The sequence below is a fragment of the Choloepus didactylus genome, chromosome 4 (assembly GCF_015220235.1).
Source record: "Choloepus didactylus isolate mChoDid1 chromosome 4, mChoDid1.pri, whole genome shotgun sequence".
In the NCBI taxonomy this organism is placed as follows: domain Eukaryota; kingdom Metazoa; phylum Chordata; class Mammalia; order Pilosa; family Megalonychidae; genus Choloepus; species Choloepus didactylus.
Window position 1 is genome coordinate 15,497,768 of NC_051310.1, and position 14,779 is coordinate 15,512,546.

At 49.3% G+C, this 14,779-nt stretch overlaps 1 protein-coding gene across 2 annotated transcripts in view; it reads left to right on the plus strand.

Moving 5' to 3' along the window:
* LGMN (legumain) overlaps positions 1-14,557 on the plus strand; it is a 50,246-nt gene extending 35,689 nt beyond the window's left edge. For both annotated transcript variants that reach the window (XM_037832029.1, XM_037832030.1), the window contains exons 3-14: positions 2,430-2,527; positions 3,449-3,530; positions 4,662-4,747; positions 5,815-5,890; positions 6,394-6,456; positions 7,197-7,263; positions 8,093-8,211; positions 8,299-8,388; positions 9,215-9,415; positions 11,798-11,968; positions 13,592-13,659; positions 13,940-14,557. In XM_037832029.1, the coding sequence (XP_037687957.1) occupies positions 2,430-2,527; positions 3,449-3,530; positions 4,662-4,747; positions 5,815-5,890; positions 6,394-6,456; positions 7,197-7,263; positions 8,093-8,211; positions 8,299-8,388; positions 9,215-9,415; positions 11,798-11,968; positions 13,592-13,659; positions 13,940-13,982 (1,164 nt within the window). In that variant the 3' untranslated portion in view covers positions 13,983-14,557. The remainder of the gene's footprint in view (positions 1-2,429; positions 2,528-3,448; positions 3,531-4,661; positions 4,748-5,814; positions 5,891-6,393; positions 6,457-7,196; positions 7,264-8,092; positions 8,212-8,298; positions 8,389-9,214; positions 9,416-11,797; positions 11,969-13,591; positions 13,660-13,939) is intronic.
* The last annotated feature ends 222 nt before the right edge of the window (positions 14,558-14,779 follow it).

Consider the following 14,779-nt stretch of genomic DNA (forward strand, 5'->3'; position numbering starts at 1 on the left):
ATATATATACACTTTAAGGAGAAATTATCAAAGGAATACCTGTGTACCTTATACCCAGCTAAAGAAAAAGAAATTATTTGTACCTGGGCCCTGTCGGATTGAAAACCCCTCCCTTCCCTCCAGAGACGAAGCTCCCAATTTTTTCGTTCCTTTGCTTTGCTCTGTTGTTTTACCACATACGTATTAAACTGTAAACAGTGTGTTTACTTTGGCCTGTTTTTTACCTTTAGATAAATGTAAGCACTGTGAAGGCATTTTTCTATGATTTTTGCTCTTTTTCTCCATGTGCTCCTAAGATTCATCTGTTTTGAAGCATGGGTTGCATGCCATGTGTTTATAAGACTCAGTGGTGGCCTTTATGTGAGCATGGGAGAGTTGGTTTCTCCTGCTGTGGATGGTCATGTGGGTGACTTCTTGGTTTCTGCTGTTACGGCGATGCCATCAGCAGTCTCCTTGTACGTGGGCTGGAGTTTCTCTGGGGCACAGCTAGAATTGCTGAGTTGGGGGGCATGGCTTCCACTTGAGGGGACAATGCCAGAATTTTCCAGATCAAATGCCAAGTATGCTGGACTTCCTCCATTGGTGTATTAGTTTCCTCTCACTGCTGTAACAACTACCACACATTAGTGGCCTAAAAAGCACAAATTTATTCTCTTACAGTCTGGAGGTGAGGAATCTGGGCTAAAATCAAGTGTCGACAGGGCTTCATTTGCTTCTGGAGGCTCTGGAGGAGAATGTGTTTTCTTGCCTTATCCAGCTTCTAGAGCTGCCTGTATCCCTTGGCTCATGGCCCCTTTCTCCATCTTCAAATCCAGCAGTGGCCGGTCGAGTCTTTCTCTGTCCCATCACTCTGATATTGACGCTCCTGCTTCTCCCCTTTCACATATAAGGACCTCTGTGACTGCACTGGGCCCCCTGGAATAATCCAGGGTCACCCCCTGGTTTAGGGTCAGCTGCACAGCAGCCTAGATCCCACCTACAGTCTTCACTCCCCTTTGCCGTGTATCATAGCATATTCTTAGGTTCTGGGGATGAGGGTGTGATGTCTGGGGGAGGCCTGTGTTCCACTGGCCGCTGTTGGCATCTGAGGGTCCTCATTATTTCACCGCCATGAGGATCTAAACATGTCAGCAGTGTATACATAGAAGATGTTTAGTAACTATTTAAAAATGATTTCTGTTTAGACTTACAGTTCTTCACTCTTCCTGGCCTCCATAAGTTTAATTATTCTTCACTGGTTCCTGTATGAAGTGATACCAAGTTCAGGAGTCAGAATGCCTGGCTCATTTGCCATGAGCTGTGACTCGGGCAGGTCACCTCCCCTCTACAAAATCGGGACCATTACCTACATCATGTATAGTTGCTTTGCAGATTAAATGAGATAATGCACAGAAGGCCTTAGGTTGTTGCATTACAAATGGAAGAAAACCCACAAATATTAGCTATTAGCGTTCATATTTCTTTCGTCAACACTCTTGAGTGCCAGGCCCTTGGCTCCCCATGCAACTTTCAACAAATATATTGCAATGGAGTCGGTCCACTTGTGTGGGGCACCTAGAGGCAAAACACTGGATGTGATGTCTGACGAGCTTTCTTCTTACTGCGGTGCTGCGTGGTATTTCGTCTGTGACGTGTCTGGGTCTACTTCCTAACACCTTCCTCCCTAAGTAAGAAAGAGCTAGACACAGTACTCCCTTTAGGCTTGTGTCTTTCTTCTAGGAGATAATTCAGTATGAGCAGAAATTTAGGTAACTTTTCTCCTCTCTGACCCCAAATAATTTCCATGTCGTGGGGTGTCGTACTTGTCACGTAAAATAAGGAAACAGGAATGCCTTCACGCTTTTTGGACAAAGAATCACATTAGCAAAGTTTTTCTTTTACCCCAATGTTATCATCATTTTTATTATTATTTTTTAAAGTAAAGAGCACATTCCTCATTTCAGTTCCTATGTTGAACTTCTGAGTTTTCACTCAATTCACTGAACAGTGGCCACGGCAGACAAGGTTACTTGTATCAGAAGACTCCTGTATGAGACACGCTAACTTAAGCTTTTAATCTGCTGGTTCTTCATTCTGAGTCATTCTGCTTTTGAAAACTAAATCAGTGCATTTCAGAGACTTGTATGTGGTATGAAAATGAAAATAAGCTACCAAGGACTTGGAAAGGCCCTTGTTACCTGCAGGCATGGCGGCTGTGCATGTGTGTGGCCCACACAGACACTGACCACCTGCTGAACAGGAGTTTGGATTATGGGGTGCATGAGGAATCTTTAAAAGTTGAAAATAAAACTACAGATGTATGGGTTTTGAGATGATAAATTCGAGGCCTGACCAGGAGGGGATGTTTTGTAGCAGGCCTTCTGTGCCAGCCCGTGGTGCCCACTGGCTCCTCCGGGCAGAGCCTCACACTTGCCCAATGACCCCTGCAGGCGGACGCGTGCCACGCCTACCAGATCGTCAGCCGCAACGGGGTCCCCGATGAGCAGATCATCGTGATGATGTACGATGACATCGCCAACTCTGAGGAGTAAGTAGGAGCACTGGGACTTGGTGGGGAAGGGGTCTGGGGCACTTTTGGAAACTCCGCAGACCGCCGGGAACCCAGACCCAGGCCCCGTGTTAGAACGCACGCGGGCTCCGCAGCTCAGCGGCAGGGAGCTGAGCACATTGAGCTCGGAGCAGAGCTCCTGGGCACCTCGTCAGAGGCAGAGGCACAGGAACAAGATGCCGCAGAGACGGTTTAAGCCAAGTGACCCCTCACCCTGGGGAAGGCCTCGCCGGATCTCTGCGGTGCCTGCTCCTAGCCTCCAAGCAGGGAAACAGCTCGTGGGGGCACCAGGAGAAGCGCCTTGTGTCTGTAGGTGGGACCCTGCTGCCCTTCTTTCTAGGCCTGCCTACTTTTATTAGTTGTTGAATTTAATTTTAAAAACAATTCTGCTGTGCCCACTTACCTGATTACTTGAAGAGATCACAAGCGGCAAGTATGGGTCCTAATGTTATCCCCAGTTCTAATCTCCCAGTCCCTGGGTTCCCTGCTGCAGCCCCTTTATGTCATCGGGGCACAGCTCAGAAGACGTTCTGAGGCTTTCAGTCTGGAGCTCTTGTAGCAAAGTTTTATCTTCTCTCCTCTCTTTTTCCTGAGCTCTTGGTGACCTCTTGCCCCCAGGATGTTAACTGGTTTCCATCAGGAGGTCCGAGGAGCCCAAGGCTTTGGTCCCTAGCCTGAGTTTTTGAGCTCAGCCCTTCACTGCTCCTGCTCAGAACCCCTGAGTGTGGGACACCCGACAACCCCGGCTGCTGGAACCCCAGCCCCAGCCATGCAGGCCACGAGAAGCATCTTCAACAAACGTGGTCATTTACTATTTTTTTCACATAATGGGGACATATTTTGAAGCAAGATTTCAGTGATGTGTCACATTTTGTGTTTCAATAGTCACTTAATTTTCAGCAACCCCACTCCAGGCGTGGTGATCAACAGGCTCAACGGCACAGATGTGTATCAGGGAGTCCCAAAGGACTACACCGATGAGGTGAGTGGGCTGCAAGCTTGGCGCCTGTGGCTTTCTGTTCACTTCAGTGAAGATTCTCCCCTTTCCCGTATTTCTAGAACCAGAACTTTCCTAGACTGATTCCTATTCAGTGTTTTGTCTTCGTATTAAGGTTTGTGCTTGAGAGTTGTGAAAGCAGAGAATAGGAAAAATGTTAGCAGTAAGTTGCAGCCTATTGATATTTAGTTTCTGCTCTTCACTTTAAGCCTGATAATAGATTTCCTTTGATAATGCCCAATTTTCTTGAGCTATTGCTGTTAATCTGATTATACATTATCTGTGCTCTCTTATGAAAATCAGTGTTGTCAGCACCAGACCTGGTGAAAAGTATCTCAGCATTTTGCTGAGCCAGTGTTCTGTTATTATTCTATTCCTTCTGAGTTAATTATTATATCCCTTCTAGTCAATCGAGACTATAAAATTGATGCATTTTTAAAAACACTGTAATAACTTTAGTCTTATGGTTTTCATAGTCATTCTTAACCTCTAAGCGATCTTTTAGGGACTGATTTTCTTGTGATAAACATTTATCTGAAGTTTAACAATTCCTTTGGTTTCATTTCATTTTTTTCTTTTAAATTCAAACAGTTAAATTTAACACATCATACATTGATCACATTTCTTATGAAATTGTTGCTTTCTATAGAATTAAATAACAGAATGTCTGGAATCTAGATGGTGGGATTTTGGGTGATTTTTTTTTTTTCCTCTTTGTACTTCTCTGTATTGCTTTTTTAATGAGCAGGACTTGTTCTTACAAAATTCCCTTCAAGGGGAGGACCCAGTGCTGAGGTTTCTGCCTCCCTCCTCGCTGCCTCCCTGAGGCCGTGTCCTCTAGCACTGCTATTTTCCCACCCACCAGTGTCTTTGGGTTTCTCCCTATGGACTTTATATTGGTCAAGAAGAATTGGCAGGCTCGCTGAGTCAGCAACCAGATAATCGAGCAGAGGCCATGCATGCCTTGCTTTGGGTCTCTTTTGGTTCCAACGTGTTTGCCTTCAAGCCTTGGGCCTTGGAGATGGGTGGGCCAGTGGCTGTCTCTGCTGCACACACAGGAAACTCTCCGATGTGGAATAATAGCTGCCTCTGATTTCAACTTCCAATCCTTCATAGAACGTTACTCCACAAAATTTCCTTGCTGTGTTGAGAGGTGATGCCGAAGCAGTGAAGGGCAAAGGATCTGGAAAAGTCTTGAAGAGGTAATGTCTGTTTTACGTTCTTAGTTCCTGGCCGGTGTGCTTGTGGGAAGTGACCGAGTGGGGAGCTTTGTCTTGACTTGAGACAGACCACACATGCCTGAGGTCCCCGTGGCTTCTCTCGGCAGCCCTTGTCTGTACAAATTAGCCCTATCAGAGTCCTTGTCACTCTCAATGAAACATCCCATAGCATTGAAACCCATGGTTCTTTGTTGTCTGGGGGTCCTGGTGCTGCTACGTACCACTGTTAGTGGAAGCAGCAGGTGTGACTCCCTGCAGGCCGGTCAGGTTGCAGGGCCCCAGCCTGCCCCCAGCACTGTGCTGTGATCACAGGTCAGCTCTGTGGGGAGGGACAGATTGCTAAGTGCAGAACTCCCCTCCCCACTGGGGGAGACCACTCCCAATGCTGATCCTGATGGATGGGGTTAGCGATGGCTTGGTGTTCAGTAGATCTTCATGATTTTACATGATGCTACTTCAGTGGCATTCTCCAGCGTCTCAGATACTTGGCAAATGCTGGCATTTCTCTTCTGCCAGAGAGGAGACCTGGGCACAGCTGAGTGCTCATGTGTTAAGTCAGAGAGGGATGTCTGTGTTGTAGGATGGACCACATTGGCCCCTAGTGAGCTGGTATCTCGCCATGTTAAAGCAGCACCCTCCAAGTGGAAACCCTGGTGAGGGTGGGCAGGCGGGCCCCCAATTTGTGTGTTAGAGGGGATGGTGCTAGATTGTGTTCTGGCTCCCCTTATTCATTTTGAGAAGCTCTCATTGGAGAGTGTGGCTGCCTGGGATGAGCCCAGTGGCCGAAGGACCCCACTATCTCCATCACACCTGGTCTTATGGGCCACTCAGCAAAAGTCTCTTCTTCCAGCCCTAATTCCAGAGTTTCAAACTCAAGGGTATACCCTGTGGTTTAAATAACACTCCTGGGGAGCAAGGGGAAGAGGCTGGCTGGCAGGCCCTTGTGTCCCTTTTCACGCTTGGTTTCTTGGCCTCTGTTGCCCATTCCCACCTGTGGCCCTTCTGTGTCCCTGCCCGCCCACCTAGCATGGGGTGTTCTCTCTTGGCAGTGGACCCCAGGACCATGTGTTCATTTACTTCACTGATCACGGAGCCCCTGGACTGCTGGCTTTTCCCAATGATGATGTAAGTTCTTCTTGACATTTTTAAGAGAAAATAGGAGAAGAGAAAACAGAACCCATGTGTTGGGATTACAGCTGTAATGTGTGTTTTCTAGCATCCCTTCAGGGTTGGTTTGTATGTATGGCGGGTGAGTGTGGGAGACCAGCTCAGCACCTTGAAATCTGTCCAACCCCTTCTCTTCCAGTAAGTTCTCCTGACTTTGCTCCTCCCATCCCAGCATCAATAGCTGTGTCAGGCCATGGGTGGACTACACTTGACAAAATAATAGAACAAATGTCTTAATACCTAAGAGATTTAAGAGTAATGAGTGATGCAGCACATTCTCCCCCCTTTTTAAACATGTGAATGAGATACTTCACATGACGTTTTAGGTTCACGTTCACCATCATTTATAAGGACTGGTAACTAAGAATTTATAAAGCATCATCAGGCCTTTATCAGTGGGTTATCCAGCCAGTGGTTCCTGTTGACGTGTTGGCCTGAAGTTCAGTGTTCTTGCCTTGCAGCTTCATGTAAAGGACCTGAATGAAACCATCCATTACATGTACAAGCACAAGATGTACCAGAAGGTATTGCCAGTCCTGGGGAGGCCTTGGGGAAGGAGGAAGGGGAAGGCAGGGGGAGCAGAGCCCACAGCTCCCTGACTGGCCTTCAGGCTCCAGGGGCCGTGTTTCCTGGGACAGGTGTCCTGCAGATCGGTCTTGACTGCTGCTTTCCCAGGATCAATGACGAGTCTAGAGCTTTAGCTTGGCATCCTGATCCCTGGGGGGCTTGTTACGACATAGATGGCTGGGCCCCACCCCCGGAGCATTTGCCTTTCTATCAAGTGCCCAGGTGATGCTGATGCTGCTGGCCCGGGAACGCTTTGGGAACCGCTGTCCTAGGGCATTTTGGACAGTGGAGGGGCAAATGTCACCACCCCGTTTTCACTGTGGCTCTCTCTTGCCTCTGCAGCCCCTTTGGAGGAACTGGGTAGCTCTAAAGCAGGGTGTGTGGTAGTGTGGAAAGGCGGCCTGCCCAGTGCTTTGTTCTTTGAAACTGCTCCTGTTTTGGACAGTGGAACAGATGAGTGGCCTCACCTGTGGCAGTATTTTCTCTGCATCATTTCAGCTAATAGCCATTTTCTTCTCTTACTGATGAATGAATTTGAGTCTCTCAGTGAATTGCAGCCTCTGGCAGCAGGGTTGTCTCCCAAAGCAAAGGGTTTGAGTCTTCACAAATGGGCAGAAGGCGTGGGCAGAGCCACAGTGACCTCTGCCCGGGGCCTGTGCCTGGTGGGTGAGACCCTGTGTCCTGTTCTGCATCTCAGATGGTGTTCTACATCGAAGCCTGCGAGTCTGGGTCCATGATGAACCATCTGCCCAATGACATCAATGGTAGGTGGTGGCAGGCTTGGCCTCGGAGCCAGGCTGGGTGGGCAGGGTGCCCGGCAGTTCCACTGGCTGCCCTCAGATCCTGCCGATGTGTTCCCCGGGGCTCCACACACACAGGGCTGGGGCGGCTGGATGCACAGAAGTGGGGAGATACTTGCGGCTTTACCGGGCTTCCTCTGCTACTAGAGGGCTAGTGGTCCAGGGACTAAGAATCTGCCCATGAACTTCACGGTGCCATTCTGGGTTCTAGTAAAGTTCTTCACGTCCAAACTCTGGATATGGGGTGAAGGAGAAATCCCATGGGCTTTGGGCCAGCCTCAGTCCTCTGCAGTTTGCCACCTGCTGGTCCTCTGACCTTGAGCAGGTCGCTCAGCCTCTTTGACCCTCAGTTTGCCCATCCACGAAATGGGGATGCCTATTGGGAGAGTCACTGTTAAATGACAGAGTGTTGGTCCAGCAAGATGCAGAGTCCCAGGCAGCTAGATAGTAAATGGTAGCTCTGATATTGGTTCAGTTCATCTCAGTGTTTGTTAACTTTCTCTGGAAACTAAATTAGGCCCATATTCTTCAAGTTTCCAAACTTAAAATCTGTCATCATTCTTCTGAAATACTTTGATGTCCTGAACACAAGTGCTTCCTTATTGCTTCTCTTTCTTCCATGTTTAATTTGAGAGGAGTTATTGTGACGACATGAGCAGTGCTGGATATAGTTCAGTCTCCCAGCCCTCTCTGTGGCATGCTGCCACGTGACTAAGGGAGAAGGAAGGACTCAAGCTTTAAGTGTAATCCACAGGATAAAATATAACCATAAGATGCTTTCATTTCCTCTTAGTTTATGCAACTACTGCTGCCAACCCCAGCGAGTCATCCTACGCCTGCTACTATGATGAGAAAAGGTCCACGTACCTGGGGGACTGGTACAGCGTCAACTGGATGGAAGACTCGGATGTGGTGAGCCAGCGACCTGGGCTGACTGTTCAGCTGAGACTTGGCCAGCAGGCTGTGATTATTGAAAACTTTAATGTTTTCATCTTTCAGGAGGATTTGACTAAAGAGACCCTGCACAAGCAGTACCGTCTGGTGAAGTCCCACACCAACACCAGCCATGTCATGCAGTATGGAAACAAAGTGAGTAGGGCAGCCCCACACTCTCCCTGTCCACCTCCTCGAGCCCCAGGCTGACTTGCCTGGAACGCTTCTCTCCTGGTGAAGAGAAGTGGGGGTACTGAAGACCCTGCCTGGGCTTTAATCAGACCTTGCTAGGTTCAAACTCACCAAGTTGCGAGACTTTGGGCAGGCTATTTAACATCTCTGAACCTCTGTCTCCTCTTTGTCAAAACCCTAGAGTACCAGGAAGCTGGGAGCATAAAAGAAGATAGTGCATTTAACACACTAGCCATAGGTCTAGCACATGGCAAACAGTTACTGAATGGAAAGCTGCTCCCTCAGACGAGTGCTGTGGCCTTGCCCGTAGAACCTGGTCCTTGATTCCTCAGGGTCCTGTCTCACCAGACACTGCAGTTTGTTCCCTTAAACCTTTAGCTTATAAGTTGAAGACATTTCCCACTCTGTTTTCAGAAGGGACCTGGGTAGCTAAACAGGTAAGTTCACGGAGGCCCCAGCAGGTGGTTGTGGAAGGCAGGGCCTTAAGTGAAGCCTCTGGGGCTAGCCCTTGGTGCACCCAAAGGAAGTAATTTGTGCTTGGCTTCCTGGTTGTCCTTATGTCCAAAAACTGTCTCCCGCGCAGCCTGCCACCATCTAAGAGCTCACCAGCAGGGATGTTTTGCTTTGGTACAAACATTGGCCTCCTAGAAGAACTTGTGAGCCAGTAAATCCAGCCATCCTTTCCCATCCCCCGTGGCATGGGGGCTGGAGGGCCTGAGCTGCCCCTAGCACATCTCTTCTCACTCAGAATGATCCCCTCTCTCTTTTTTTTTTTCCTCTCTCTCTCCAGTCAATCGCTGCCATGAAACTGATGCAGTTTCAGGGCATGAAGCACAAAGCCAGCTCTCCCATCTCTCTGCCTCCAGTCAAACACCTTGACCTCACTCCCAGCCCGGAGGTGCCCCTTGCCATCATGAAAAGGAAACTGATGGCCACCAATGATCTCCGGGAGTCCAGGAAACTTCTCGCAGAAATCAACAGGCACCTGGAGGTAAGAGGGTGTCAAAAGAACCACTGCCAGGGGCTGCCCCCGCCCACATGGGTAGAGGCTGCATAGGGGAGCACTGCTCACTCCCCTTCCTGCCACTCGGGGTCCCAGCCTTGGCACTCTGTGAAATGGACCCCAGTGAGCAGAGCAGGGTCATCTTCATTCTTACTAAGTTACTAAGTTAACTGACCTGGACCTTCCGGTAGCAGGCAGCAAAGAAATGGGCCCGTCTCTCCCATATCCTGCCAAGAAGCCGAGGCCCATGGGTGCTCCCCTCTTTGTACCCAGCTGCTTGGAAGATGGTTTTATTTGGCTGCTTGTTGACTTAGTAGTGCTCACCCATCCACTAAGACTACCAAGTCTGTTTTCAGTAACTCATCAGTTTGTTTGAAACTGGCAATATCCTTTTCAAATCCTAGCTGTGCGGCTGGGAACCACAGGGAGCGCAGTCACTGGACTGCTGGTCAAGGGGCGAGCGTCCTCCAGCAGAGCCAGTTTCTTGCTAGCTCATACCCACCCCACCCCACCCCGTCAGCACAGCGAGGCCCCGCAGTGTACTGAAATACACTCTGAATTCTCAGGGTTGGTTTTAAGTGCATGTATTGAATCATCCTGAGAATCAGGAGCCCGTGTATGGCGGCCGTGATAAGCAGGTTGTGCCCCAGCTGGTGCCAGGCACGCTGTGAAGCGCTCTCCTCCGTTTAGTCTCAGCCCCTTTGCACTCGTGAAACTATTGATCCCAAAGAACTTTGCTTACATGGCTTATGTCTATCACTGTTTACCATATTGGAAATGAAAACTGAGATTTAAAAAGTATAACTCATATAGAAATAACAGTAATAAACCCATTTGGGGTTAATGTAATTTTTATGAAAGGTAACCATTTTCCAAAATAAAAGCCCAGCTTAATAGAAGACAGCTGGATTCTCATATCTGCTTCTGAATTCGAGCTGTTGTGATGCGTATTTAGTTGAAGTATAAGAAGAAAATCTGGCCTCACACAGATGTATAGTTGGGAAAGGGGAAGAACCTCATGGGACCCTGGCGACGTCTGGGAACCCACTCTGAGAACGGCTGGTTGGCTCAGCAGGCAGGAGGTCTTCGCTGGACTCGGGGATGGATGAAACAAACTCTGACTCAGGACGGGGTGGGGTTGGGCCAGGGAAACATGTTTATAAAATTTGGTGGATGTAGAAGCAGTTTCTTCATGATGCTGTTTTCCATCTGGGATGGAAACAATGCCTCCCCTTTTGCCCCTAATGATATCCTGCTTTCCCGAGTGGGCAGAGGTGCCCGTGAACCCACGCCCCATTCGTCGAACAGCAGGCTGCCTGGGGCACTGCCTCTACAGCCCCCTTTCCTCGGAGCAGGCCAAGCCTGCTCTTCAGTATTTAGATTTCAATATATCCACAAGGCCGAAAAAGCCCCAAAAGGGAAGGCATTGCTAAAGGTTTCCAGCTGCTACAGAAGGCTTTCTGCAGTGACTTCTGACACCAACTGCATGCAGTGCATTTCCCACACTAGTTACCCAGAGTTAGATGCCACTGGTTAAGGGCACAGTCCTCCACAAGACCACCCTCATTTCAGACCCCAGCCTGAAGTTGGGGGTTCCCAGGCACCCACACTTCTGACCAACTGGCTACAAATACGGGGCTTCTCACCACCCCCTCAGGTTTGATGGTTCACTAGACAGACTCATAGAAACCGAGAAAGTGCCGTGCTATATTTATGATTACAATTTTATTATAGCAAAAAGGATACAAATAAGAAACCAAAGTAAGAGACACAGGGGCGAGCTCTGGGAAGGTCCCCAAACACACAGCTTCCCTGTTCTCTCCATTTGGCGTCAGAACACGTTACCTTCTCGGCACAGCAGTGCGTGCCACCAGCCAGGGATGCTCACCTGTGTGGGGTTTCATTACACACGGGCCCGACTGAGTTGATCCGATGCCCTTGTGGTTGAACTCAGTCTCCAGCACCTCTCCCCTACCCGGAGGTCAGGCTGATGTCACACGGCTCAAAGCTACAACCGCCTGATCACAAGGTTGGTGTTTCTGGGGTGACCAGCCCCCCACTCTAGACTGCTGTGGCCACCTCTACCCTGAGCCACCATTAGTATAGACTGTCAGGGATGGGGCGGGGAAACAAAGATAACAAATCACTGGAAATTCCAAATATTTAAAGGGTATCTTCCAAAAACGGGACAGAGGCCAGCCAGGTTCTTTATTATACGATACTTCCATGTGCAGCTTTTGTCTTCCTCGGACATCTGTTTTACCGGCAGGGGCTGGGAGAAGAGGCCTTTAAATGCACTTCCTGCATGCCCCGGCTCCAAGGAGACTGCGTTAGGTGAGGCACTTTTCAGAAAGACGTGTTTCTTCCCAGGCTAGGCACGTCATGGAGACGTCGGTGCGGAAGATCGTGTCCTTGATGGCAACCTCTGACGCCGAGGTGGAGCAGCTCCTCTCTGAGAGAGCCTCGCTCACGGAGCACGACTGCTACCAGGCGGCTGCGGCCCACTTCCGCACCCACTGCTTCAACTGGCACTCGTCCACGGTGAGCCCACTGGCCGCCCGCTCCTGCGCCGGCCTTCCTCCAACAGGGCTCTCCCGGCTGCCTAAATCCAAAAGCCGAATGAATTTGTCCAGTGGGAGTCACCTGAGACGTGTCACCTAGTAGAGAGCTGAGGCTCTGCCCAGGCTAAGGAAATGATGGGCGTATTTCAGAGGCCTTGGATGGGGCGAGGAAGAAGGCCATCCCGGTTCATGCCCAGGACACTCTGAATTGTCACAGGGGACAAGCGGGCAAATATTAATGACCAGAATCCTGTGTGACTCAGTCTCTACCCACTTCTCTTCATGTTCTTGCTGTCCTTGCCAAGCCCCATCCCTCGCCCCTTCCTTCTGAGCCTGACCCTTCCCCGAGTCAGGCCCTGCCCCATGGAGAGGAAAGTACTAAGCTTCTGCAGATTGTAGAACGTTGGGGTTGGAAAGCTTTCTGGTCAGTACTACGTGATGCTTGGATCCTTCTAGAGCCGGGGTTGGCAAATGACAGCCCGTGGGCCAAATCTGACTCACCACCTGTGTTTGTCAATAAAGTTTTATTGGAACACAGTCATGTTCATTTGGTCATGTACCGTCCATGGCTGCTTTCTCGCTACAGGGGTAGAGTTGAGTCATTGTGGTAGAGAGTATGGCCCACAGAGACTAAAATATTCACTCTCTGGCCCTTTATAGAGGAAGTTTGCCAACCCCTGCTCTAGAACTGTGCTGTCCAGTATGGTGTTCACTAGCCACATGTGGCTTTTAAAATTTAAGTTTAAATGAATTAAAATTAAATAAAATTTGAAACCCAGTTCCTCAGCCACACTAGCCACATTTCAGATGTTCAGTAGCCACATGTCACTAGTAGCTACTGGATTGGGGAAGCTTATAGACGTTCCCATTGTTGCAGGCAGTTCTTTTTGGCTGCGCCATGAGCATCCTGGCCATGCTTGAAATCTTGCGAAGGATGGAGTGCTTGGCACTCTGGAGGTAGCTCTCTGTCATTAGGAAGCTCTAAGTTTTTTTTATTAAACAGAGCTTTTCCTATAGTGGGTTAACATGTTAGTCTGCTATACTTTACCCTCTGGTCTTCTATTTTTACCCTCTAGAGCCACACAAAATGACTCTCTTCCCACTCCTCTGAGGGTCCTCAGGATCCCCTGGAGTCCTTTCCAAGATGACCGCCCCAGTCACTTCAGCCTTGGCTCGTGGGGCCCAGTTTGCCATTCATTTTCCAGCCGTCTCCCTCATCAGTGTGTTCCCCCCAGAGTGAGGGCCCCAGAACCAAGAGCCAGACTCCCCGGAGAGGTCCTGGGTGGCAGAGTGGGCAGGGCCATCGGGAGCGCTTGGTTGGAGTCTTCTGGGACTGAGTGGGCTTTCGGAGTCCTGCCAGACCCCTGCAGTGGGAGCAAACCCTTGCCTAGGAGCCCTTTTCTAGGGAGACAGTCCATAAATATCACCAGGTTATCAAAGGTGGGAGGGGATCCTGACCCCAAGGGGCCAAGAACCACTGGCCAGGATGCTTTGCTTCTGCAACTGCTGAAGTGCAGCATTCCCAAGCTAAGAATGAAGAGTTGAGTGTTAGGTGAAAGGATGATGTCTGATTTCTGTCTTTTTTTGGTCTGTTTTCTTCCAGTACGAGTATGCTTTGAGACACTTGTATGTGCTCGTCAACCTGTGTGAAAAACCTTATCCAATTGACAGGTAATTTAGCACTTGGCACCCAAAGGATCACAGCCACCTGAAAGCTGAAGGGGCAGCACTGCTGAACTGTCCTGCAAGTGGGCAGTGTTGCTGCTGCCAGCCCCTGCCTCCACCTTTGTTCTAGATATGCATATCAGTGGAATTCAAAAGAGCTGCTTTTTCCATGATCATTGGTGGGTGGGTCTGTCTTAAGCTACTGCCTGCTCCATGCTGGATAGTGTCTGTCTTCATTTCTCCAGACTCCACGTGATCACAGTATTCTTCTGCCTGTTTCTTACAGAATAAAACTGGCCATGGACGAGGTGTGCCTTGGATACTACTGAAGAGCTGCCTCCTTGATCTTTTCCAAGCACGAAGACCGTCACTTGGAACGTGGACTAACCAGAGGCTGCGGAGGTGGAGGGGAGGAAGCCCACCTGCTTCAGGCCCCCGGGGCCGCCAGGCCGCTCCTCGGCTGCTCCACAGGCCTAGCTCTCAGGACCTCACTCACCTTTCCTGCCTTCCAGGCCTTTTTCTCACGGGACCCTCACTCACTCTCACCGACGCCCCCATCTTCTACAGATCACATGCGACTCTCTGAAAAAAAAAACCCCACAAATTTGGGTGGGAAAAGCTCTATTCGGAGAAAGAGTTTTTTTGCCCATGCATTTTATGGAAAAAAAAAAGCTCACGTGGGTTTCAGTAGCCAGTGAAAGAGTCTTTGTTACAAAGAATTGGAAGCAAGTTGTAGCTGAAGCCTCTGAAGTCTTCAGAATTATTTTATTGAAGAGGATCATAAGCCCCCAATGGAAAATTACTTGTGGATAATATTTTCTATTCTTTGATTGCTTTGGTATTTTATTTTGCAATAATGGACAAGTCTTAAAAATAAAGATTTATAACTGATGTCAAGTATTAACTTCTGGCCCCCAGTTTGAAGTTTATGCTCCTTCTCTTCCGAGGGGCATAGGCTCCTGGGGTCCAGTTTGCCCTTCGTTTCCCAGCCATCTCCCTCTCAGTGTGCCCCTCCCAGAGTGAGCGTCCAGAGCTAAAAGCCAGACTCCCCGGAGAGCTCCTGGGTGGCAGAGTGGGCAGGGCTGTCCGGAGTGCCTGGTTGTAGTCTTCTCCCGGGACTGAGCGG